The 26477-nt window shown below is 41.3% G+C and overlaps 1 protein-coding gene across 2 annotated transcripts; it reads right to left on the bottom strand.

The window, feature by feature from the left end:
- Window positions 1-315: 315 nt before the first annotated feature.
- TOP2A (DNA topoisomerase II alpha) lies at window positions 316-26167 on the bottom strand. 2 transcript variants are annotated; one of them, XM_035135557.3, is made up of 35 exons: window positions 25881-26167; window positions 23032-23184; window positions 22629-22719; window positions 22275-22338; window positions 21773-21918; window positions 20990-21087; window positions 20444-20656; window positions 20083-20256; window positions 19305-19406; window positions 18612-18749; window positions 18318-18456; window positions 17345-17502; window positions 16757-16882; window positions 15908-16018; window positions 15667-15772; window positions 13964-14073; window positions 12407-12499; window positions 11314-11428; window positions 10605-10726; window positions 10094-10242; window positions 9627-9858; window positions 8829-8963; window positions 8509-8709; window positions 8195-8390; window positions 7663-7754; window positions 6909-7061; window positions 6713-6796; window positions 6177-6368; window positions 5913-6021; window positions 5557-5706; window positions 5160-5268; window positions 4588-4652; window positions 2528-2659; window positions 1579-1799; window positions 316-588 (listed from the first exon to the last, which is right to left on the bottom strand). In XM_035135557.3, the coding sequence occupies exons 1-35, from the start codon at window positions 25911-25913 to the stop codon at window positions 445-447; spliced, it is 4656 nt and encodes a 1551-aa protein (XP_034991448.2). In that variant the 5' UTR covers window positions 25914-26167; the 3' UTR covers window positions 316-444. The 2 variants fall into 2 exon arrangements, with proteins under 2 accessions (XP_034991448.2, XP_034991449.2); XM_035135558.3 differs by having other exon boundaries at window positions 5160-5265.
- Window positions 26168-26477: the final 310 nt, after the last annotated feature.

Genomic DNA, 26477 nt, shown 5'->3' with positions numbered 1-26477 from the left:
AGTAGAGTTAATACCATCAGAAGTGACTGGCTCGTGTTTAATAATGTGCATTAAGACCCTGACCCAAATGGTTCTACATAGGGCACTTTTGCATACATGAACCTTTTGTACTGGGGAAATGCAGTCGCTGGCCTGAGGTTTCTGCATCCCTGCTTGGACTGGGGTTAATGGGAGTTGTAGCCGAACAAATCTAGAGTCACGGGATCCCATCTTTGGCTTAGTGTTACAAGAACATGCTACACCTCCCCACAATGTATTTTCCTTTAGCACAAAAAAACCGGTGATTCAGAAGTAGCAGAATTTCTAAGTAATGACTTCCAAGGAAAAAAAAAACATTTATTAGGATAAAAATGATAGTGAACAGTGCCAAATATTTACAGGGACAGACACAATGTTAAAACATCAAAAGGCAGACATCCCATTTTTGAACAAGGTGCTTTCAGTTCACAATAGCTCGTCGTCCGATTCCTCAAGGTACTGGACAACTTTCCTGGCCCGACCCAATCTTTCACGTGCGACAGTTGGAACAGGCGAGTCTTCGTCTGAGCTTATTTCAAGGGAAAATGTCTCATCAATCTTCTTGGATTTCTGCAAAGGGGGGAAAAAAAGTGGGCCTGGTAAGCTCTCATAGGTATTATGTGGGCTCAGGAATGGTCACAACTAGCCCCTCCTTATGGAACATGGGATGCATTAATGCATCAGTTGTGGGGAAGAAAAACTTTTAGTGCTCTACAAGCACCCTGACGGATAGACTAATATTCCTGGTTTATGTAGGAGAAACCACTTCAGCCACAGGCCCTAGGGCACTTCATTCCACAGCACACCAGAAATTAAATGCTACATATTAAGGGTGTAGTTTCCTTGCAGAGCACTGCAGGCTCACCCCATGTTAACTTGTTTAGGGCACTCATAAAGCAGTCACCAACACGTAAAGATGCACACTTTTAGCTAAGACTTCAAGGTGAACAAGACAGTATGAGGCCCATTTATGGTTGATAAAAATGATTAGAATTTGTTATAGGTTATGGAGAACACCTGTATCTGCCCATATGCCAAAATCCACCTCAGTGGCACCCTAAAACTATGGCACTCTGCCCCCTTTTCAATTCTGGCATTTAGGTATGCCTTAAAGACATTCTCCTTCCATACTAAAGGCAGCAGCCCACCGCACAAATATAAGATGTGGGACACCTGCCTTGTCAGTAGTACATGTAAAAAGGATCAAGGGAACTTGGTAGATCACAAGCTTGACATGAGGCAACAGTGTGATGCACCAGCAAAAAAAAAGGGAAAGAAAAGCTAATGCTATTCTAGGCTGCATCGACCAAAGTATAGTGTCCATCTTCAAATATCTAAAGAGCTGTCACATGGAGCAAGCTTGCTTTCTCCTGCACCAGAGGGTAGGAACTGAACCAATGGATTTAAGTTATGGATGCTTCAGTTGAGATTCCTGCATTGCAGGGTTTGCAATAGACGACCCTTGGGGTTCCTTCCAATTCTATGATTCATGGCGATCTTTAAATGGCAACAAAAAAGATGGAGAGTAATTTTAGAGAACAAAAATGGGGGCAAACAAACCTTAGTCGCTGTAGTTTTTTTAAGAGCTGGGCCAAAGTCAGAATCAGAGTCGTCAGAGCTAGAAACCTTCCTTTTAGCAGGTTTCTTCATCTTGGCAGGTGCACACTTTTGGGAGGCTGCTTCATCCGTGCTGGACTCCGAACTCTTAGCTGTTGTTGCTTTCCTAGGTTTTGCAGTTGCCTTCTTCTTAGAGAAAGCATCCATAATAGAAGGCTGATTGCCTAAGAGCAAAAGAATCAGTGAAATCTCTGCTGTTTCTTTCCCACAAAAACCTGGATCTACCACAATGTTTTCAAGCCATTGCTTCAGAAGCTCATTCCAGTAACTGTTAAGGCAGTGTTAATTGCCAACAAAGGGCTAAACTATAGTTGATAAAACCGAAGTATAGCCACCATTTTCAAATGTCAGCCGAGGCTGGAAACAACCATGTGCTTCAACGACAGGAAAGAAACATGGCTATTTAATTGTGTGAGCAACTCCACAATGGAACAGGCTCTACTAAGTAACCTATGGAATCTTGGCTTGTTCACATTTCGGCTTATTAAGATAAAGACATGTTCAGCCAAAAATGGTTACTAACTCTCCAAGAAAAAAAATTGATGTGTTAACTTCTAGGGGCAGAAGAAATGTTCAATAGAGGCCTGATTGGTTTCAGAATACCGTATATTCCGGCGTATAAGACGACTGGGCATATAAGACGACTCCCAAGATAACCATTCTCATGAAATAAACGAAGTAGTAACTAACTATAGAACTAGAGTAACTAATTTGACTTTCTCTTTCCCAAACCCTTAATTTCTAATCATATCAGTGAAACCGTGAACCTCCATCATGCAGTCTCTGCTTCCACCTATGCAGTGTTAGCCAGAACCAAACACCTTTTGGGGCACTTATAGTAATGCCACTGAATACTCACCTTTTAACATACAGACATCAGTAGTAATCTTACCTTCAGCTACCTTTGCTGTTTTCTTGGCTGGAGCTCTCTTTTTGGGAACAGGCTTGGCTGGCACATCAAGGGTAGCAGGCAGAGAAGAGGCTGCTGTAACTGGTTTGCCTGCATCATAGTCCTCAACGTGAACTTGAATAAAGAAAAGTCCCCACTAAGCTAACATGTCCTAAACATCATGAATTCTATACTGAATTTTTAAGTTTGCACAGAGAACAAACCAAGCCACTTTTAAAAGACTGTAAACATCCACGGGCAAGGATAAGAGAGTCTCTTTAGCTCTGAAACAGGGAAGGGGAAAGACTATGCAAATGTTGTAAAATGCTCCCAATCCGAGACCCATGGACTGACTGCAGTCCTCTTGCTATCTCTCTGCACCTCCCTAAGGGAATTCCAATTACAGCCACACTATTGGATACAAATATTACAGCCCACTGCAACGCACCAATATAAAAATCTCATGCAAATATAATGATGGAAACAGAGAAAAAAGTATCTGCCAGCTAGAAGTATAGCAGGTACACTATAGAAAATGGCAGTTAAAATGGTAACAAAAATGGCCCCTCTGTGATACTGCAGAAATGTGGTCCTCCTGAGTTAATAAAAATGTAAAAGTAGCCCTCAGAGTGATTTAAGATGAACATGTAGATGAACATATTCACTGCTTCTTTACAAGGCAGTAAGCCAGAGCTTTCCAAACTTTTCATGTTGGTGACACACTTTTTAGACACGCCTCATTTCATGTCACAGTAATTCAGTCTTACTAGCAAACTAGAGGTTAAACCCCTTTCCAGCCCCAGGACAAGCGTGCAACACACCTACACACTGCAGCCAACATACTAACGTGTCGTTATAAACAGTTTGGAAAGCTCTGGAGTAAGCAAAACTACCAAATATTCCAAAACAATGTGACAAGATATACCTCAAGGTTTCAAAATCCCTTTGTTTACAGAACTTGCAAAGACAAGACACCATCCAGGGAAATATCAGCACAGACATAAATATGAAAGAATTAGGCGGTTCTTTTGTATGCAGATGGAATTTCCTTCTCATTTTTTAAGTCCTTGCAATCTATCATATTACAATAATGACCACTGCTCTTAACCTAGGACTGCAGTGATTTTGGCAGCTTCATGCACTATCAAAATCCCATTAAATCTAAAAATAAAAAAGTATGTGTGACGATCACCCTAAAGTCAGGCCCGGTATAGAAGGGGTTAACAGGTAATGACAGTTAGAACCCTAGGGGCGGGGTTAGGAGGACTATATAAACCCACCCCTGGGAGGTTGAGTGGAGTTGGAGTTGTGTGGGAGGTGGAGGAGGTGTGGCTTAGAGACTGAGGGTGAGGCATTAGGTGGTAGCTAAACAGAAAGGATAGAGTGTTTGACAGTTTAGTTATTAAAGGTTAGACCTATTACTGGTTGGTGGCAGCGGTATAATAAAGTGGTTTGTGCAGGAATCAACGGACCGTGAAACATCTGGGGGTCCTGTACAAGTGGAGACAACCGCCACAGTATGCTTTTTTCAAATTCTAGTGATAAAAATCTTGCAGGAATTGCCCAGCAAATGCTTCTTGCATGAAGTGAGAAACAGTAAACCATGGGTAGGCAAAATTAAGGCCCAGGGCCCAGATCCAGCCCAATTGCCTTCTAAATCCAGTCCGCGGACAGTCTGGGAATCAGTGTTTTTACATGAGTAGAATGTGTCCTTATATTTAAAATGCATGTCTGGGTTATTTGTAGGGCATAAGAATTCGTCCACCCCCCCCAATATATTCCGCCCCCCGAAAAAGGTCTGAGGGACAGTGGACTGGCCCCTTGCTGAGAAAGTTCGCTGACCCCTGCAGTAAACTATCTACTTTCAGCTGGGGGTGGAGATACAAAAATGAGAAAGTCACTTAACGGCAGTCTCATATTGCCGGTAGTCATGGTAACACCAATTTAATCACATGCAGCTATGGTATGATCTTGTTACTTTTACGCACTCGAACATTAATTTTTTAATAAAGAGCGATGCCTGGCTGTGTTAACAATAGATGTTAAACTTCAGTGGTACTTACTGGAGATGGTGCTCTGTACCCCTTGTGGTTTGATGGCTTCTTTGCCTTTACGTCCCTTGGCTTTCCTAGAACACATAATACATACTATGGTACAAATTCTCCCCATTTCCATGTGTTTGCTCCCTACGGTATAGAAATAGACTATATAGGACTGGAAGGACAAATAGCATGGACTGTGTTCTTTGTATTGAACTGACAGCACACCCTACACACCAGACACCTCTCACTTTTTCATTTCTTTGTTTGCTTTACCCCACTATGAAGAGCTTTGTGGTAATGTGGTCAGTGCAAATAGCTTGCCACCTTTTTTGTATATTTTTTATTATAACCTAATGAGATGGGACACGGGTGGAGCTGTGGTCTAAACCACAGAGCCTAGGGCTTGCCGATCGGAAGGTCGGGGGTTCAAATCCCCGTGATGGTGTGAGCTCCCGTTGCTTGGTCCCAAAATTGCCTGCCAGCAAAGCGAGATGAGCGCCGCAACCCCAGAGTTGTTCGCGACTCGACTGAACTGTCAGGGGTCCTTTACCTTTAACAAGAGTTACAATTTTTTGTGTTTGTACTTCACTCACATAGAAATAGTATTCTGTTTTGCGGCTGGAACCTCTGAATTTTCATCAGATGCAGTATTCTCATCCAATTCTTGGATGTCACCACCAGTGTCACTGGGGTTTGAATCTGCTGAAAGAAACGGAAGAAAATTAGGCTGCAACCTTACACATGCCAGCTCAGTACATGCTGCTGAGTTTGGTGGGACTTACTACTAGATAAATGTACCAGTATGTAGGACTGTAGCCTTAGAAAATGCTGTCAAGTAGAATAAACTTTCTTAATCGCTTTCCAAAGCTCCAAACTTTCCTTTTTAAATAAAAAAAATTAAACCAAGGATATTTAACAAAGGCAATTTAATTATAGCAAGAGTACAGCATCAAGTAAAAGTTCCCACATCATTTTTAACCACAAACCTACCTTTCGCTGAGCGGCTTGACATGTTTTCAGGAGACAGCACAACCTCCATATCACCACCACCATCACTGCCCTCTGATTCAGAGTCAGACCAAGAGTTTTTCTTTGTTTCTTTTACTGGCTTGAATGGCAGTGTGGATTGTTTCTTGGTACCTTAAGTTAAACAGATTGGCTAAATTTTAAAACAATGTATGCTGTGTCCAAGAGAAAAAAGTATTGAGCACTCAGACAATGTATCTACACATTATTATTATTTGCTTAATACAAATACCCAAACAATCTTTAAAACCTAAATGAAGCTTAATCTACTAAAGAAAAGCTCCCAAAGAAAATGAATGACACTTGTGAGCAGGTGCTACCTGGTTCTGTTTTAAATTTCTTTGCCAATCTTTGTTTAAGAGACATTGGTTCCTTATCACATGCTGGTGCATCTTCTTCTTGACTCTTATTAGGCTCAGTTGTTTCACTCTACAGGTAAGCAAAGGGGATAATTGGTCACTATACGTACAACGGATGACAGGACAAAGGTATCAAAGAAAGCGGGAATATATACATATGCATAATACACTTTAATAGCGTGCTCATGCACACATACCCCTTAACAGAGGCCAATATTCTGTTACCTTGATTTTCCTTTTTAATTTCTTCTCTGCACCTGCTTTCATCTCTTCAGTCACACGGGGGGTGACCCTCCGGCCATGTGGAGAGGGCATAATCTCCTGCAGCTTCTTTACTTTCAACTTTCCTCCTTTCCCTTTGATGGTCTTGCCTGCAGTCCCAGCCATCTCATCCTGTTTTTCCTTGTTTTCCTGCTCCTAGAGGGGGTAGGTAAAACGTGAGCTAAAGAACCAGAAGGAAGAATGGGCAGCATGGGGATTTTAAATCTCAGTGTAACCAAAGCCCAGCCCACTTCCAAAGGAAGCAAGCAAGCAAGCTGCTCATATCAGCATAGGCCAGAGGGCAATTGGCACTGGGGCAACCCTTGGCCACTGTCAGCCTCAGCAGCATTCTTACTTGTGGAGTTTCAGATTCTTTGAGATGGCAGAACTCTGCTGAAGGCTCACATTCTTCCCATCCTTCATAGAGATTACTGCTGTGATGAATCCAAATAGGCTGCAAACTGAATAATTGGCCAGCTACTCTTCCCAGAGTTACTTACTTCAAGAGCTTCAACAAAGGCAGCAAGATCTTCTCTCCATAAGTCATTAGGAGCTTTTCGTTTCAGGTTTTCCAGTTCTATTTCCTAATAAGAACAAGTGAGGAGGAAGAAATATTTAGGAGAAATAGCTGAATGCGTGTTTGAGTCTTCAACAATGTCATCTCTCAAGTTTCTCCATAACAGCTCTTCCACCTACTTTGTCACCCCTTTGCTTGCAGAGCTCATCCTTCTTTTCCTTTGTCAGGTACCAGAGTGGCATGTTCAGAAGGTAGTTGAAATCTGGGCCAGAGGCTGCAGCAGATGCAGTTTCCTTATCACTGTCTCCCTCTTCATCAATCTCTTCATTGCCCTAGAATGGAGAAAGTTGATCTGTTTGCTGAGGCTGCTCGCTATCCATGGCAATGTACCTCTTGCCCAACACTTTATTTTGGACTGAGGAAAGCAGTAGTAATTGCCTGCTCTCTAAAGGGGATACTGAACTCACTAGCACACACACACACCCGGGCAAAGATAGAATTACCGCCACTGCATCAGCCATGTCTACTGTACTAGGGCTGCCTTTCCGCCTTAAAAAGGCCAGTCATTCTTAAGACAGTGTGAAATTCAGGATGAAGATTTATTTGGGATATTTATAAAGCACACAGGGCAATATACAACAGGGGGGAAAGCATCACACATAAATAAAAACTAAAAACATTAATAAGTATCAAAATTCTGATTAAAATATTGCCTTTTATTATTCAATATTGTAAAATTGGGATTTTTTTACTGTAATCTGCCCTGTGATCTTTGGCTAAAGGGCGGCAGAGAAATTTAATAAGTAATGCTCCCATTATTTTCGTGCTGCAGCACCTGCCATGGCAGTAGGGTTGGTGGAATCCCCTTTAAAGGACATAGAATCTGGAGTCACAAACAGCTAAATTAAAAGGAAGAGATTGAAGATACACTACCTTCTGCTGACTCTCCTTCCATTTCTTTACTGGATCAGAATCATAACCCCTCTGGATAAGGACCTGTATCAATTCTTTCTTGGGTTTATTCTCTAGGGAAAAAAACCACACACGCATTTTCAGGTCACCACATGGAATGAATGAAACCAGTTGAACAAACAACCAAAAATCAATGGGTATACATGTATCAGTTTAGCAATCTGGGCACTCTATTAGGAAAGAGCAAGGTCAATTTGCATACCACATACAGAAAATCAAAATCAAATTGACTTAACTTCATTCTCCCGTCCCATTTTCAGTTGCCTTATTCTCAAGGCATAGTTCATGTTTTATCACTTCAGGATGAATTTGGTTTTAGTTCATTTGGGGGGGGGGGTTCCACAAATAAACACTAGCATATGGTTTATTTCAAGCTGCAGCTTTAGAAAATGAGTTTGAGTTTGCCTGCCCTAGCCTCAGAAGAGGAACCAGCTGCCCTACCATCTTCAAGAAAAGAAACCACTCATGGTAAGCTCTGGCAATACCTACTTACCAATCACTATTTTGCCTTCTATTTTTTCAAGGATAAAGCGAGCCTGGTTGTTCAGTTTTGCAGATTCCGCACTCAACATCCCAACAAGCCAGTCTTTCCTTAAGCCATAATAGCGCAGCCTGAGCTCATAGAATTCCCGCAGAATATCCTCTGCAGCCTCATATTTCTTCAGGCACCCAACGTGGTCAAAGAGTACCTGGAGCAAATAGCAAGAACCCAGAAGTCTGTAACCTGCAAACCTATATGGATCAAGGCTTAGAAGGCTGCATGGAGCTCCTTTGATACTTGCACTTCCCTACCCACTTATCACATACCATGTTGTTGCAGGAAAGAGGTGTCTGAAGTTTGAAGACCTTGTGTAGACCAGCAGCCTCTGCCTCCACCAGATTCTTCTCACTCATTTTTACGATGAATTTGACTGTGGTATCAGTGTGATACTCTTTGTAGTCTGTTATTAGGGGGGGAGTCTTCTCAGTGCCATTCAGCATAGGCTCCAGAACCTGTTCTTTATATACCTAAGGGTGGGGAAAGCAAGAGGTCAGTACTTTGTAAACCCCCCCCCCAAAAAAATCAGGAAGGCTCAGGAACCTATGACTGTTGTTCTAGGAGCATAATAGAAAATTAAACATATCACCTGGGTCCATGTTCGAACAGGAAGTTCAGAAATTTCAATGGTGGTCGAATCAAGAATAGACACCTCCCCGTTGATAAGGTACTGGTTTTGTCCCAGCGCATCTATTGTCCCCTTGAAATTTTTGTAACTCGGAAGCTTTAAAAAAAAAGAGAGGAAATAGTAACAGAGTAAGCCAAACTGCACTCAATTTTGCAGTTTGTTACAGTGTGACCTAACTCCAATTCAGCAAAACCAGCTCAACCCCTTTGCAAATTTGGCCAGACAAGAGCAGTGTTGTAGGAAAAGCAGACAAGAGCAGAATTGCTGCTGGAGGGTTGTACTTGTACAGTGGACCCTCGCTTTATGTTACCCTCGGGGTAACGTAAACTTCGGGTTGTGAAAGCAGCAAACCCAGAAGTATTTCCCTGGGTTTTGCTGCTCGTGCATGCACAGTTGCGAATTCCTCGGGATGCGGCCAGACCTCTGGAACAGATCCCATTCACAACCTGAGGTACCACTGTATAGGGGAGAAAGGAGCAGGCACTGGATTTTAATGAAGAACAAGAGGGACTTCTTCAGAATGCAAAGGTTACTCATCATTTTATAATGTTCAAGACTGTGTCACTAAAACTTGAGGAGTAAACTTGAGGAGTAAACATTCACTATCAATTTGCAAGGGCTGAAATCTAATGGCCCACAAATTGAGGTGCTTAAGTATCATGCTAGAAAGCAACAATCTGTCCTTGCCCTGCACATGCCAATTAGCATTTCTCTTATGATCAGCCCTATTTCACTCAGCCATCAATACATTTGCATTACCATTGGAAGCGGTTCATCTCCATCTAGCATGCGCCGAATGTTATTCACCACTTCTCGGACATCATAGTTGGGAATCTTGCATGACCAGCCAGTTCCAATGCCCTCAGCACCATTGATTAGCACCATAGGAATGATTGGAATGTACCACTCAGGTTCAACCCGTTGGTTGTCGTCATACAGAAATTTCAGCACACTGTCATCCGCTGCTGGGAAAGCCAAACGTGCCAATGGGCTAGAAAAGAAAGTGGCTTGTGCTTAAGCAGTTCTGAGATAGGAATCCTGGAAACAGGGAAAGTGCCAGGTTGGGAAGGATAGAGGACCATCTTGCTAAACCTCCTGCTGTAGGGCATGCTATATCAAGATTATTATAGAAATTAGACTTAGGAACATGTTAAAACCACCATTTTAACTTTCAAAACAACCCAGGCAAAGCCAAGAAAGCACAAGTTGGACAGCGAGTTTCTAACCTGAGCATTGTGAAGATGTATCGAGGGCTGGCAGAGTCTTTCCCACCATGCAGCCTGGTGCCAAACTGGCCAATGGGCTGAAGCAGGTTGAGGTTGTTGCTGCCCACAAAATTTTGAGCCAAATTGATAATGGTCATCATCAGTGAGTTCTGGAACCAAAACATAACAAGCCAAAGCTGAAAGCATCTCCTTTTAAAATGGGGACAAGGCCACTATCCTGGGACTGAAGAAATAGTGCTGCAAAGGCAAGATTACACTGGCCACAACCATCAACCAGAAGAACAGAAACTGACAGAAGCTTTCAGCATTTGTGCATGCTGCTCAGACCGTTTGGGACAGAGCAGGGTTAACATTTAATAACATCAATATCATTATAACTATAAAGCAACAGCAAATACAAGTCTGATTATGTCAACACTGAGCAGTAGGACATACTGTTTGAGCAGTAGGACTACTGCTTCCTTGCCAGCTGATGGCCATTACTTGCCCAATCACCACCCTTTTTTCCTACCTCTCCATGGTGGTAAGAGGACATCTCAGCTATTGATCCAGCCAACTGGGCAACCTTCACCTCCCGCTTGTCATTTCGTTTGAAGCATGTGAACAGAACTTTCCTCTGACCTGGTTTCAGCCCTGAAAAGAATGACAAGCAGCTTGCTTCAAGTCAAGCAATATTCTTTCCTTTGATAACCACCACCTCTCAGTTAAGGCAAAGGATGCCAGTTCACCACTCAACAGATTCCCCTGGAAACTTTCTTGCTAGTTTAGTGCCTATAGACAAATGCTGCTCCCACATTTTAGTGGTTATTGCTATATTTTTTAATTTTGTTTTTATTCTTGTGATGTATTTTGTTTTTTTACTGTACAGGCTGCTTTGGATAAATTTGTAGAAAAGTAGGATAAAATAAACTGAACTCCCTCCAATGCTGCATCACTTTGAATACTTAGGTGCAAACGGAAGTGCAGTAAGTTATTTTTGTTCTTTTACCACTGGCTTTCTATACACCCACACACCCCTTATATCACAGCAAATAATTAAAGTAGTTTACATTTTCAAATACTCTGAATTCTGCTTCAGGCAGAAGTGTTCAAAATAAAATTGTACTTTTACACCTGCTGTTATTATAATGTCCCCCCTGCTCAACCTGCCCTTGTTGCCTGGGTCTGCTAATAAAATAATGACAGCTATGTTTATAAGGGGAACTATGTTTACAACTTACCATCAACCAGTGATGGGATGGATCGCTCATTGTCAGAATTTGAGAAGAGGACAAGTTCTTTGTTGATAAAATCATTGTAGGTCAGGTAATTTGTATTTTTGCCATATAAGTAAACCTACGAGTGACAAAGCAAGATTAAGTTATCAAACCTTCAAAACTGCTGCCTCTACTATAGTAGCCTTCAAGTGTCATCCCCATCATAGCATAAATGAAACAATATACTCTGATGCAAACATATATAGGTACTGAGAACTGCTGGAAAAGGGCAGATTCAGAAATGCAGTCATCATTTTAGCTCATCACTGCTGACTCCCAAGTGAAAATGTTAACTGCCTGCATTGAGGTCTTATGTTTAATATGACAACTGCTGTGAAAAGCTTGGTCTGTGTTATCAGTTTAGGCCTGCAACTGGGTATTTGTTGTTGTACAGTGATGAACATGCATGCAACAAGAGGGCACAGGGAGAAATTGCAAGAAACTTAAATTGTTGTATGCTAGCAGCACTTTAGCCCTTCCTCCTTTACTTCCATCCTAATCCATTACCACACCATAAAACAAGCTTCTTTCTCCTTACCCTTTCACTGAGGGACAAAGCAACACACGGTGTTAAATGTGACAGTTTTTAAAGCAAAAACACAGATGGATCTGATCAGGGCTATGGTTACATAGTTTAACCCTCCCTCCTATTAACCAGCTGCAATCTTAAGAAAAACCATCAATCCCCCCCCCCAACTGTTATTTGCGTTTGGAAGCAAACTTTCATTAGCTCCAAAGCAGTGAAAAGAAAAGTGACGGCTCTATTGTCCTGCATTTTACCCACAGTGCATTAACCTCCTGGCTAACTACTGAAATAATGCTTGACTGTCAAAAAACCCTAGCCTTTTAAGAAGGTGCCTTATATCTGGTCTGTTCCCTCTGACTGGTAACAGCTCTCCAGGGGTCCAGGCAGAAATCTCTCTCAAGTTTCCTGCAACCTGCCAATGCTAGGGATTCATCCTGGACCTTCTGCTTATGAAGCATGTGTTTTGCCATTGAACTAGTCCTTCCCCAAACCACGTTGTGAGAATCCCATACTGCTCTAACGGCAACTCACATCTGGAAGGCCATGAAGCTTCCTCTGCCTTCGATCTTGCATGAAGTTTGTCAGCCACTCCTTTCGGTCATCAACCTTTTTTTTGCTAAAGGCCTAGAACATTAACAAAATAATTAACTCAGAGACTAGTCTGGGATGAAGAGTGAGAAAAATATTGACACTTATCAGTTTCCACTAAATTACCCACAGGCTTAGGTTGCTAGTCTAGAACTCTTTCTCAGAGCTGGACAGTACCTAAGTCCACTAAGAGGAGTTAGTAAAGTCAAATTATTGACTTAAATCAAGAGGCATTCAAGATCCGGAATACAGGAATATGGACACATACAGTCAGACACCATGGAAGGCCCTTGAGTTAGAGGGCTTATCTACATTGCAGCCAACCATAATGCAAATATGTGCAGCTATGGTAATTGAAGGGGTGGCTAACTCACTTCACTGTCAATTAAACTGCCATAAAATCTTGAAGTCACTCCCTGCCCGCCCAATGCTGGGCTATCACATGCCAGAAAGACATTTTCCAAACTTTGATAAGTCAAACGCCACCAAACTTTGCTGGTGTTGAATGGTGGGAAATGGCCAGATTCAGCTACCAGAAGTTTCTGAACATTTGTTTCCAGGTTATCTAAAGTGTAGTGATTTTGTCTATTCTATTTGACTCCGGAAGCTTCTCTGTGTGATGCAAGCTGGAAGCTTCTAGCTGACACACAAGATTCTATTCTGCCTAGAAACAAGCAGAAGGCTCCTGATGTTTGGATATTCCTTCAGAGAAGCTGAACAGCTTGTTTAAACTGGTTCTGTTATTCACATGTCATGCTGACTATAGTAATAGGCCAGAAGGAGCCTGGTTTTCACCATTTCTCTTTCCTTCTGATGTGGTGTTCTTTACATAGTATGATAAAAAATTCCTTCAGTAGCACCTTAAAGACCAACTAAGTTTATATTTTGGTATGAGCTTTCGTGTGCATGCACACTTCTTCAGATACCATCTGAAGAAGTGTGCATGCACACGAAAGCTCATACCAAAATATAAACTTAGTTGGTCTTTAAGGTGCTACTGAAGGAATTTTTTATTTTGCTTCGACTCAGACCAACACGGCTACCTACCTGTAACTAGTATGCTTAGTGTTAAGGTTTTAGACTTATTATAAGTTATTGTAAGTTTAAGTTAAATCTGCTGCAACTGGACTTCTTAATGATAGTGCTAATCCAGATGTATCTGATTTGTGACAATTATGCACATTTGCCTTCAGTAGCAGGAAAGCTCTGCTGGATGAAATATTTATTGCCTCTGGTCTTTTTTTAAAATCCTGCAACATGTCTAAGTCTTTTTTTACTCTAACTATACATTAGAATCTGCTCTGGATCAATATTGAGCAGAATTCTTGACACATTTGTCCAGGGACATATAAGGACATATCAGATAGTTCCAACTTTTAAAAAGAGAAAGGGTTATTTCTGGTAGGATCACTCAACATTTTAAAAGCAGATAATGATTATTGCCGAACTATTGTGCAGGTGTAATCCCCAAGCAATAGAGGACAGGAGCAATTTTGTTACCAGAGTAATCGCAGCATCATCTTCAGGGCCAGAATACTTGAAAGGTATTCGGTGCCTTGTCATCTCTGCAAAGTACTCTTTCGCTTCTTTTGCTGTGCTGGTACCCAGACCTAGAGAGATTAATGACAGATAACACCACTAAGATCCTCAAATAAAACCTAGGCAATTTAACAACATTCTCCACTATGTGTACAAGTCTCTCTCTCTATATATATATATATCTTGAAGCAAAGCACAGTTACATAAATCTGGGGTGGCTAACTTTTCTCACATATTGTTGGATTCCAAACTCACATCATCCTGATCATTGCAATGCTGGTTTGGGTTGATAGGAAACCAACAGCATTTGGAGGATGACAGGTTAGCCACCTCTGAGATAAAAAACCAAACCAAAGGCTGCAGTTAGTATCCCATAGCTATTAGGTGCCATGCTATGCAGTTTATTTTCTTTGTATAATCTACAACTGCAGTTCAGGTCCAATATTAAAACAGTGCATCAACCCAATATAGAGCACTACAAAGAGGAAGGAGAAAGCTGTTTTGAAAGAATTGCAGCAGGGAAAGTGGTTTAAGTACAACAGCAGGATTCCTTTTTCATGTATGTCTAGTGTAAGCTTATCATAACTCTCTCTAGCAGACACAAAAATGTTAGGTAAGTACCTTATTTGTTGAAACTTTGGCAATCAAAATGCCAGTCCATACAAGATATAAAAATATATTAGGTTTCTAGTAGACCCCAACCCCCAGGATAAGGGAGTTCCAAACAGAACACCAATGTTACTACAGGCGGAGACTATTTTGGGTGAATCCAATTGTTGCATGACCAGCAATGTGAGGGTCCTTTTGGACGAAATGGAGGGCGAAATGGGGCAGGCTTATATGTGCTTGGCTGACATGTGGGGGAACCCCCTCGCAAAATGGTCACTGCTTTCAGCTGACCTTGGGGTTGCTTAGGGTAAATTAAGTGCTCCAAGATATCCCTTTCACATTCTGTCTTTTCTACATAGAAACTGGAAATGTGGTTATAGATAAAGCCCTTCAATTGCTTTTTCTTCCAAAGTTTACATGGAATATTTCATGTTTCCTCGGAGACTGTTTACTAATCTTAACTATCTACGGTAGCACAGTGTTTCCCAACCAGTGTGTCTCCAGATGTTTTGGGACTACAACTCCCATCATTCCTGACCACTGGTCTTGCTAGCTAGGGATGATGGGAGTTGTAGTCCCAAAACATCTGGAGGCACACTGGTTGGGAAACACTGATCTAGCAGACACACAACACTTCCCATATGATTCAAGTTAGGTAAAGGTAAAGGGGCCCCTGACCATCAGGTCCAGTCGTGTCCGACTCTGGGGTTGCGGCGCTCATCTCGCTCTATAGGCCGAGGGAGCCGGCGTTTGTCCGCAGACAGCTTCCGGGTCATGTGGCCAGCATGACAAAGCTGCTTCTGGCGAACCAGAGCAGCACACGGAAAACGCCGTTTACCTTCCCGCTGGAGCGGTCCCTATTTATCTACCTGCACTTTGATGTGCTTTCGAACTGCTAGGTGGGCAGGAGCTGGGACCTAGCAACAGGAGCTCACCCCGTTGCAGGGATTCGAACCGCCGACCTTCTGATCAGCAAGCCCTAGACTCTGTGGTTTAACCCACAGCACCACCTGGGTCCTTCAAGTTAGCTGTGTTAAAAAAGTATTAAATCAAACCTTTGTAGTACTTGATCTTCCAGTTTTTGTAGTTAGGATTGCTGGCTTTCCATTCTTCATATTCAGGAATGCTATAGAAAGAAAACTCCTCTTTGTTTTTGGAAACCTAGTTTGAAGTAAAAAGAAACAATGGGAAGGCATTTTAAGACCTAAGATTCTAACCAGTGGAATTTAGGGGAAATGTTCTCAATTGGCTCAAGAGGTCACTCAGAAAGGGGGGGGGGAGAGAGAGCAAGCTTACCTTTACAATGGGAGTAATGAACTCTTCCAGGAAACGGTGTCTCAGAAGAGATGGCCAGTTATGGTGTATGAAGTTAATCAGCAAGCCTTTGATGTGAGAACCATCTTGATCCTAAAGTGTTTCAGAAGACAAATTTTAGCCACTGGCAATGTGAAAGTAGAACTCAAGAGCATGCAGCACCCATCTTTTCAGTGACCAATGCTAGCCAACAACTGATCACGATTACCAGCATGATCAAACACTTGGCCTTGGACTAGTTCTAACTCACTATGGTTTAGTCAAGGGACCTTCTTACATATTCAGCTGGATCTGTACATTGAAATGATTAAATAAAGGATAGCAGGTCCAATGTAGCAAAAGGTGGGTTACATGATGGAACAACTCTGTTGACAGGTGTTTAAAACACTCCCCGAAAGGGCCCATCTCCAGTCTTCCTTTATGTTTCTTTTAAAGGTGCTCCATCAGACATTTGGGGATGTAACTAGAAGTGTGCATTTATTGTTGCTTCATCTTTTGAATTTTCATAATAAAATCAACAATTTAAATTTGTTTTATTAAGAAATTTTGAGTTATAAAGCAATACAGAAGTGTGGTAACTAAAGATAAGTACTGTTGCATGCTGATAGCTCTTACCTGTTGTTCCTAGAAGGTGAGTGCAGGGTAGGGACCAAAGGTGGACAAAATTACCCCAGAAGGAGCACGACATGTCCCCCACCAGAGGTTCTACCCCTCTCCTAACACCTCATACACCCCCAACCCTTAGTTATTATCAGCCACACATGCAAACAAAATGTTTCACAGTACTGTTACTGTTGGTAGAAGATGTTTGCCTATGAGAAAAAGACTGACCTGATCTGTCATTATCATTATTTTCCCATAACGCAGACTCTTTAATGATTCTTCATCATCATAGCTCTTCTTATATTGCAGGCCAACTATCTTGATAATGTTGTTGATTTCAGCATTCTCCATTATCTGAAAAGGATAAGTTTTTCTGATTCAGTGAACGAACTATCAACTTATGGATGCTGCTGCCCATATAGACAGATATTGATATCTTGCTTTTAAACTTGGCTCAACCCCTTTTTGTCTAAAAGTCTGACCTACAATGGGCGAGTTGCAATAAGAGCACCACCACCAGGCAAATATATGGTTGGAGATGCCTGGTCTAGACTGCCATAGGTTACTAGGCTCAAAGTGCTTAACACATCTTAAAAGCACTTTAACCAAGCAGGTTTTGCACCTCACAATCCAGTGAGCATCCACTGAGCAGAGCACAAGTTGTCCTTGTCAAAAGCTTTCATTGTGACAAGGTTTGGAAATGCAATCTCTTTCCTGATACAATTTAGAAAATAGTTGACAGCTTTTATATACAATACCTAAAGCAAATCAAGGCCAAATAAGATCCATGGAGTTTGCAAAATACTGCCAACTCACCTGTTTGTGGGAGGCTTCCCGAACATTAAGCAGCTTTCCACGCAGAGGAAACACTCCAAATTTGTCCCTGCCCACAACTCCAAGACCAGAAACAGCTAGAGTTTTAGCTGAATCGCCTTCCGTCAGAATAAGGGTACAGCTGGTAGAATTCTTGCTCCCTGGAATGAGAATTGAGCACCTTAATCCAGACAACTCCATTTACCTATATGCTCATCCTGTTTAATCAGAACTAGCTGTCAAGTTTCTGATTGCAAGAGTAGATCTGTCTCATGTTTCAGTCAGGCACAATTAGCAAAAGCATACAGTATTGGGCAAGATAGCAGACAGCAGCTTTACCCATGATGAAAGAGAGCTCTATATGCACAGAAGGAAGGATTTGGCTCTTCTTCCACAAACAGCACCTTATGTGGACGCAAAGCTGTCAGTCCTTTTCTCTCTTCATGTCCTTAATCATAAATCAGGCCAGTTGCCACCTACTGGTCAGGAATCTGGGTTCCTGTACAGAAGGGTACAGTGGAACCTCGGTTTATGAACACCTCAGTTTACGAATTTTCAGTTTACGAATGCTGCGGACCCATCTGGAACGGATTAATTCACTTTCCATTACTTTCAATGGGAAAGTTCGCTTCACTTTATGAACGTTCAATTTATGAACAGACTTCTGGAACCAATTACACCCATGCTTCGGGTTAAGTACGCTTCAGGTTGAGTACTCCGTGGACCTGTCTGGAACGGATTAATCCACTTTCAATGGGAAAGTTCGCTTCAGTTTATGAACACTTCAGTTTTAAGTACTGTGCGGACCGTTTGGAACAGATTAATCCACTTTCCATTACTTTCAATGGGAAAGTTCGCTTCAGTTTATGAACAGACTTCCGGAACCAATTGTGTTCATAAACCGAGGTACCACTGGATTTAACTTCTTTAAAGTATCAAAAGGCTTTTATGCTTGTAACCATACTGAGATACATACCAGCATCATTGGCATCATCTAGTTTAGGTATCCCTTTAATTTTAGTGTGTTTTACAGAAGAACATTTCTTGTTCAGCTGAGCCTGGGCTTTAAATCTGACCCAGTTCAAAATGTTATCCACTATGCCACAACTGCTTACCTAGAAAGAAAGAAAAAGCTGTCTGTAGAAGCAAATCTGATACAGAACATAAGGCTGAATTCTTTTTTGCTTCTCAGTTTGTTTTGCACCCAATTCCAGCTCAAGACCTCTCCAAAACAAACAAATGACAGCACAATGCACCTCAAAGCACTTACCCCCTTGACAAACTTTTCACTCAACTTGCATGTTGAGCCAAAGCTCTTTGCTTGAAGGGTCATGTTCTCCTTTGTTTGGGAGTCAAAAGTTGGATTTTCAATCAAGCAGTTTACAAAGACCCACATGTGATTCTTCACCTAGAATTAGATGGAGGTGTTATAAACCACAAATGTTTAGTTTATTGGACAACCTCATCTCTCTAAACTTCCCCAGCTGCAAATGTGATATGTACCCATGTTGTTATGTTGGCTAACTTGGCATTCAGTAGAATCTATTCCCAGGTTATGAAATTGTCTTCCAAAAGAAGGATAATCAAGTTTATTTAAAAAGTGATGGCAGGGAGGGGTGTCTAAAGCAAGATGCCTTCAAACAAGATAGATCATCATGACAGAAATAACTACTGCGTAGGAAGCAGCATTTTTACCAAGTTGAGCTTCTCAGGCACAGGTACAAAAGCTGTATCAGGTAAGTTTTATACAATAATGTTCCATTTTCTATATAATAATTAAAGGTACAAGAGGCCCATCTACCTTAGCATCTAGTCATGCTTTTATTTAAGGATTTTTTTCCTGTTAAAACTATTGCCTAATTTGCAACTAGAATTGTAGGGTGCTGTAAGAGAGCAAAGACACAAACTTTCGAAATGAGGTCTAAGAAGCCTACACTTAAACAGGGAAATCTGAGATTTGTACCTGGAAAGGCTTCACTGTAACTCCAACTTTGTTCTTTTTCTTTACCGTGTCAATGAGTTTGGTGATAAGCTGGTCAGCAACATAGTCTACATGTCTACCACCCTATAATGAAAAGGAAATCAAAGAATTGATAAAAGTTTTACGGAGAGCCTACCACAACTTATCATGAATATGCAAGGAGTTTGGGGAGTCTTAAAGTGTGTACCTTGGCAAGCAGGATTTGTATTCAGAACCTTTTAAATTAGAGCTCCTGGATGGAGTCAATTCCTGCTGATCAGCCTGACTTGAGTTCAATCTGGACTGCAAAAGAATGATTGGAACATACTCCCAATCCTTTCCTTTGAAGGCCACTCATCTGACTTCATGGCTATGTCACGTGACTGACAAACAGACAGCCTCATTAACTTGTCAAAATGGCCTATGGGGGAGCTCAGGATCTGGTCCACAGGTTCTCCACCCCTGCTATATATAGTAATTAATTAGATAGAGAGGTATATTGGCTGAGGAATAAAAGCTCCAAACCAGCTGCAAGAATGGATCTGGCCTATAAGCTAATGGCCCCAATAATATTATGTAATACAGTAAAACATTTACAATGCTTCTCTAATAAATCAAGGAGACTTGTTAGGTTTAAGGTCTCATTTCCAAATCCAATAGCTACCATATTAGATTCCCCCCCTTCAACGGATGATTTGTTTACCTATAATTTAGCAATAACTGTTTAGCCATAAACAAGACAGATTCGATATACCCAGACTACAGCACTGTAGCTGGTTACCTTTGTTGTAGCAATGCTGTTGACAAAGCTGACTTGCTGGAAGCCCTTTTCACTCATTGTTACACAGACTTCCCACCGATTATTCACTTCTTCATGGACTACTTTCAGTAAATTGCCAGTTTCATCCACCTTGTCCTTTATATACATATCTACATAACTGCGGAATCCGTTGACCTGTAAATGAGATAGGTATGTTGCAATGTTTGCAGAAAGCTTTTGCCTCATTTGTTAACATGTTAGGTGAAGCTGGCTATAGACATCCAATTAACTCTAAAACATTTTAAGACTGGTTTCCCCAAATCCCAACCCAACACCTCATTGCCAAAAAGCAGAAGAAAAACAGTGAAAGTCATTCACTCACGAGTAGCTTCTTTCCATTCAAGAAAACTTTGACACCTTTACTTGATCCTGCAATATCATAAGCTCTCCGAGACATTAGAGCCACAATATCTTTGTCCAGTGTGGTCATTTTAAATTTTGACAGATCGGGTTGGAAGGTGATACATGTGAAGTCCTCACCATCAAAGTACTTCAATTTCATCTCTCCAGCCTTAGACATATTATTAGTCCAAGTCTGAGGAAGAAAACAGTTTACAATTTTATGTACCGAAACAACTAGATGAATTTCTTTAGCTACAGCTGATAGTTCCTAATCAAGCATATTTTTTTTTTGGTGGGATCAACTTTTAGCTTAGTCACTTTTGCAATTTTCAGTTAAGTACTGAAGATGTACAAGCACAACAGTTAAAAATACAGACCAGCTGATGCCCAAACCTCCACAATATGTGGAGTAAATTTAGAAGTTGTTTTAATGTGCACATGCACGTGTCCATGTATGTACCCAAAGCACATTTGAGCCCAGCATCTTAAAACTGCACAATACATATCCTTACAAGGTTCCATGTACCTGCTTAAAGTGCTTCTTATATTCCCCACATGCAGTTTCCACAGTAAATTTGGTACTGAAGATGTTGCACAGTTTTGCTCCATAACCATTTCGGCCACCTAAAACAATGTATAAAACAAATCACGTTACTTACACACCATGAAGCTTTGCAGACTTTAGGAGGTATACAGTCCGATGCTAGGCATGTTTACTCAGAAATAAGTCCCACTGAGGGCACTAGAAGCTTACTCCAAGCAGGTACACAAGGCCACAATCCTAAAGATTTACTTTTTTTCCAAGTGGGATTAAAACTCAGCATTCAAACCTTAAATGGAGTGTTCCCATCTTCCAACAAGAAAGCCCACACATGTGGCCCATTTCTATATCCTTCCCTGTAATATCAGTACAGTATTGTTCTATGCCATCAGGTACCATCTGGCCATGGTTGGTACCATCAGGCACTTTGAAACTTCAGTTCCCTCATCTATACCTCAACTCTTGCCTTTAGCTCAACAGTAGTAAGTTAGCATAACTTTTCCAGTATACTGATTTCAGGAAACAGGGGAACTGCAAAACATGGGTTACATATTTTTAAATAATGCATATTAATTCAACTCTTCCCTTCAACCACTCTTCGGCACATAATGAAAGAGACAAAGCTGTAGTAAATAGACAGGTTTTTCCACTCCTTAAATGCCTGCCTTATTTCCAATGGAGACAAGAGTTAAGGTTTTTCAAAAGGGCTAGTCCCTTAAGACATAATTTCCCAGCTGGTTAATATTTTCTATTAAGGTTTTCCTCTACCTGTGACTTTCTTCTCATCATCATCATAATTGCTGGAGGTTAAAAGCTGTCCAAAAATAAGAGCCGGCACATACACTTTCTCTACTTTGTGCTCTACAACAGGAATCCCTTTTCCGTTGTTCCACACAGAGATTGTGTTATTCTCTCTAGAAAAAGAAACCAAACGCTTTATGAATCAGGAACACAAAAAACCACCCTGTTAATGGAATTAGCTCCCTATTCTACACAAGCATTAGTAAGCAATGACTGTCTGTCCACTACTCCAGAAATTTCTCATCTTTAAAGACCCCAAACAAGATTCTTATTCACCTTATGATTTTCAGCTGCAAACCCACTTTTCGGTTCGTTTACAAATACTGTACAGAATTCAAAACTAAGCCCATCATAAATAACTGACATGAAAGTCATATACAAATTCTGCAAAAATGAGCAGACAACAGGGGGCAATCTAAGTCTGCAATTCTTAAAATAGTTTACTAGAAAGGATTTGAATAGGACTTACGGGTCAATCATAACTTTGATACATGACATGTTCTTATCTCTCTGCTTGTTATCAGCAGCATTGACTGGGAGAAAAAGAAAACACGAACAAAGCTTGTTAGTAAAAAATGAAGCACTTAATGATATTTCTTAGCTTGGTATTAAGAACCAGTCCCAGCAATCACAAGTTTGTAATTGTGTCATTCACTACAGTACTGCAATTCCCATTTTATGGCTATGGTAACAACTTGCTAAAGCACAGAGCTTATTGATAAGCCAGAAAATTCACCAAGCCAACTTAACATCAATTGCAATTCCTCTGTAATTCAATCCACTGACAATCTACTGAGACTAAAAGATGTTGCTCTCACCATACCTAAGATTTCGTCAAATATTTTATAAAGGCCAGGTACGAAGGTAACATCCCTGCAGTTCAGTCCAGCATCTTCATCAAACACCCACATTTGCTGAAAAGATAATTAAAAATAAGATACTCAGTAAAAAGCAGATACTTTTACTCTGCTCATTCAGTGAGCACAAGAAGTCAGAATTGCCCAGTGATTCCCATCAGCCATGTGACCTGATTGGAAGTGTCCTGAAATGCCATGACCTTTGAATAAAATTGTGGAAAAATCACCTTCTCAACTCCCCAAATTAGAACAGTCTAAGCTCTGCTTTGTGATACTAGAATTTTATCTGCAATTAGCAAAACAAAGCAATCAGAAAAGCTCCCTCTCAATCAATCCCTACCTTAACTCCCCAAACAAAGAGCTTTTTACCTGAGTCACTTCTTCCACAGAGCCAATGTAGGTATCAGGCCGAAGCAATATATGCTCCAGCTGGCTTTTCTTCTGGTATATTCTTTCAACAGATAACCTCTTTTTTGAATCTCCATCCGTGATCTTACCCACTTTAGGGTTTGCATCTACTGGCTGAATGGAAGCAAAATGAAAACATCATAAGTCACTGCATAAATGAGCTAACTTGGTGCGTTTATGTAACAACAACAACACTAGGATGGAAATAAAAACACACAAGACATGAATTTACCACCAAGCTAGTTTTGAAAGAAGGAATACAAACAGATATTGTAGGCATCTGTCTCAAGAGACAACGGACTGCACATTTGGGGGTGAAGTCAAGCTGCTGAGTTAGAAGCACTAAAGTGACCTCTGCAGGGAGCAAATCTGGTCAGTGTTTATGGAGGTCCTGGGCTGACCAGATCACCATTTTATTTGCATGCTACCTTTCCAGTTAAAACAATGCTCAAGGAGGCTTACAATATGAAAAGATGTACATAATTTCAAATATAGCAAAGTAGTCATAAAAATAAATAAAACACATTAAAAACTACATAACCAAACTGAACAATTCCCACATAAAAATATGACTAGACCCTCTCTTCATCTTGTTGGAAGGAGGCAGACAAGGCACCATCCAGCTTCATTAGGGACTTGTGCAGTGCAGGGTTTCGGCTAGCCTTTTCTTCTCCCAAAAATATCCCGCAAGGCAGCAGAGGTTTAAGACCAGAGTTTTCCTTCTCCTAGATGGGCTTCATTCCCAGGTTGAGAAGCCCCAACTGCCCCTCACTTCCTTCTACAGCACATGCAGAAACCATCTTCCTCCTGAGCCTGTCTGCAGGCAGGGGAAGACCCCCTCACCTATTTAGCAGGTCCACCAAAGGTACAAACCCTCCCCTAACATCCCATACACCTGAAACTGAGCTGAGAAATGGGATTAGAGATGTGTTTTCCGAAAAAAATTCAGGGGGGGGGAATAGATTATGGAATGTTTTATTTTAACATGATGAATAAAATATTTTAAGATAAGGGGTTCAAATATTTTATAAATCATTTTAAAAAAAACATGTATGGTATCAGATTATTCTAATTTCTGTGAGGACAAGCAAGTCCTAGGTTACAAACTGAACTCTCCAATGCAAGAACAAGATACATTTCTTCCTTTAGGAGGTACTGTTGTCACCAGAAAAGAACAAGGTTTCAGTTTTGTTTTTGCATGCGTGTGGTATGCATTGCTTCTGTGAAAGGGTAAAGAAGCTTGTTTCAATACGAGCAAACTTTGTTTTTAGAAGTCCATAAAAACTTTGATAATGACAGACACAACAGAGTATATGCAGAACCAGAGACTGAAACTGATCATTACAGCTCAGAAAATGATTCTGATTAAATTTCATGCCCATTCACTGAAACTTAGTCCCACTTCCTTCTTCAGTTCTTTTTATTAGAATGTTTTTTTTAAATACTGTGGACAGGAAATATGAATAATTGTTATTTCTGGATTTTTAAAAATTGTTTTGTGGAGTTTTTTTGTTCCATATAAACTAGTAAACAGTTCAGGTGACTGTTGCTCCATTTGTTACAAATAAATATTATTTTAAAAGTAAATTCTGTTTGTAATACAGTAATTGTTTGGATACACTAAATTTTTACTATGCTAGTTGTGATAATTTTATGCCCATTAAAATTGTCATAGAATCATAGAGTTTGAAGAGACCACAAGGGCCATCCAGTCCAACCCCCTGCCAAGCAGGAAACACCATCAAAGCATTCCTGACAGATGGCTGTCAAGCCTCCACTTAAAGACCTCCAAAGAAGGAGACTCTACCACACTCATTGGCAGCAAATTCCACTGTCGAACAGCTCTTACTGTCAGGTCTTACTAACAGTCCATAGTTATATTTTATGTTTCTAATGCAACAGAATGACTTTCAATCTGGAAAGGAAAAAAGAAGTGCTAATGTAGCATTTTTTTCAATTTTTCCGAAAATTTTACATCTCTAAATGGGATAAAAGGTTGTGCTCGCCTTTTACAGACAACAGCCTGAGATTCAAGTCATCTATCTCTGAACATCAGACTGTTCAGACAAAGAAATTTCTCCATGTCACGCCTGTGATATTTGGCTGGCCACTCTTAAAAAGAGGAAGCTAGAATAGATGGATCTCTGATGTAATCCAACAGAGCCATTAACATAGTCTTACATATTGGGATGCTAATCTCTACATTCAAACGAGTTTATAATATTTGCTCTGCCTAGAAAGAAGACCTATTATGTCCAGCATCAGCAATATACTGAAGCCACAGAAACACCCAGAATCAAAAGTTGTAGCGAATTTGGGTAGGAATTTGCCCTCCCATGCACAAAAATTATTGAAAAGCATTGAAAAAACTCCATGAAGTGAGGTTCTGTACCCCCTCCCATGAGAAGCCTGTCCCCACCGTAATGCCTCTGTAGGATAGACCTCAACCAGTATTTTTTTGAGGGGGGGGGGGTTTGGAGATATAAGAAGGAACTGCAGATCATGCTGGGATTGTTGTAACACATATTAAGCTCAAATTAAAAAATAGGAAACGATAATTGGAGGCATCTATGCGGACGGTGGGGTTTTTTTTAAGATAGAGAAGTAGTAAAATGGTTGGGATTAAGAATGAATTAGAAGGGTCCAGCGCTCGAGGGCAGAGGTTAAAGGCCGCCACTAATTAAGGCCTGTTTAATTTCAATGGGGCTGTCCTGAATGAAAACCCCCTCAGTCGATAGAGTTAAGTGGGGCTGGGAAGACGGTAAGATGGCGGGTGTGTGAAATAAAGCTTTTTTTGGGGGGGGACTCACCTTGAGCGGGGAAAAGGAGTCTTCCAAGTCCATGGTGGACCCGGTCGGAGCGAGGCGTGTCAAGGAAACAACAGAGCTAGCGGGGATTGTGGGGGTGGGAAGCCGCCGTTGAGAGGGGAGCAGCGGCCGAGTACCTCAACACCGAGCGCTGTGAGCCAAGCGGCTGCGAATGAGGCCCGACAAAGGCGGCAGGAAACGCTTCACATAGAGAGAGAGAGCGCTTTCGAAAAGCTTTGCCTCAGCCCGCTCAAACGGCCGCGACCAATCCCCGCCAGCCTGCTCTACCTGCCGGGCCAATCGCCATTCGACACAGGGAAATACGTATTACGGAGGCGGGGAAGGAAAGTTCGCGCAGCCAATCCGAACGAAAGTCTGAGCGTTCAAACAAAAGAAGAAAAAAAACAACCCGAAAAACACCACACCGCTCATCAAAAGCATAAACTGTTATCTCCCAGATTTAAAAGCGAGGGCGGGCGCACCGCTCAGTTCCACCAATAGACGTGAGGAATGGCGTTGACGGGCGTGGTGCTGGGCCAACGTGCCCGACGCCAGCGCGATGGATTGAATTGCACGTTATGTTTTGTAGGCTCTTGTTAA

Source organism: Zootoca vivipara, chromosome 12, assembly GCF_965207765.1.
Source record: "Zootoca vivipara chromosome 12, rZooViv2.hap1.1, whole genome shotgun sequence".
Taxonomy (NCBI): domain Eukaryota; kingdom Metazoa; phylum Chordata; class Lepidosauria; order Squamata; family Lacertidae; genus Zootoca; species Zootoca vivipara.
The sequence above is the reverse complement of the archived record's forward strand: the minus strand, read 5'-3'. Positions and strand labels throughout refer to the sequence as shown.

Bases quoted from the DNA above. Each gene is read 5' to 3' on its own strand.
- TOP2A (XM_035135557.3), bottom strand. From the start codon at position 25,913: ATGGACTTGGAAGACTCCTTTTCCCCGCTCAAG. The intron at 11,429-12,406 runs GTGAGTTGCCGT...TGTCACTCGTAG, and splicing joins AGCTTCATGGCCTTCCAGAT to GTTTACTTATATGGCAAAAA. The intron at 7,755-8,194 runs GTAAGTAGGTAT...TTTTTTCCCTAG, and splicing joins AGAAGGCAAAATAGTGATTG to AGAATAAACCCAAGAAAGAA.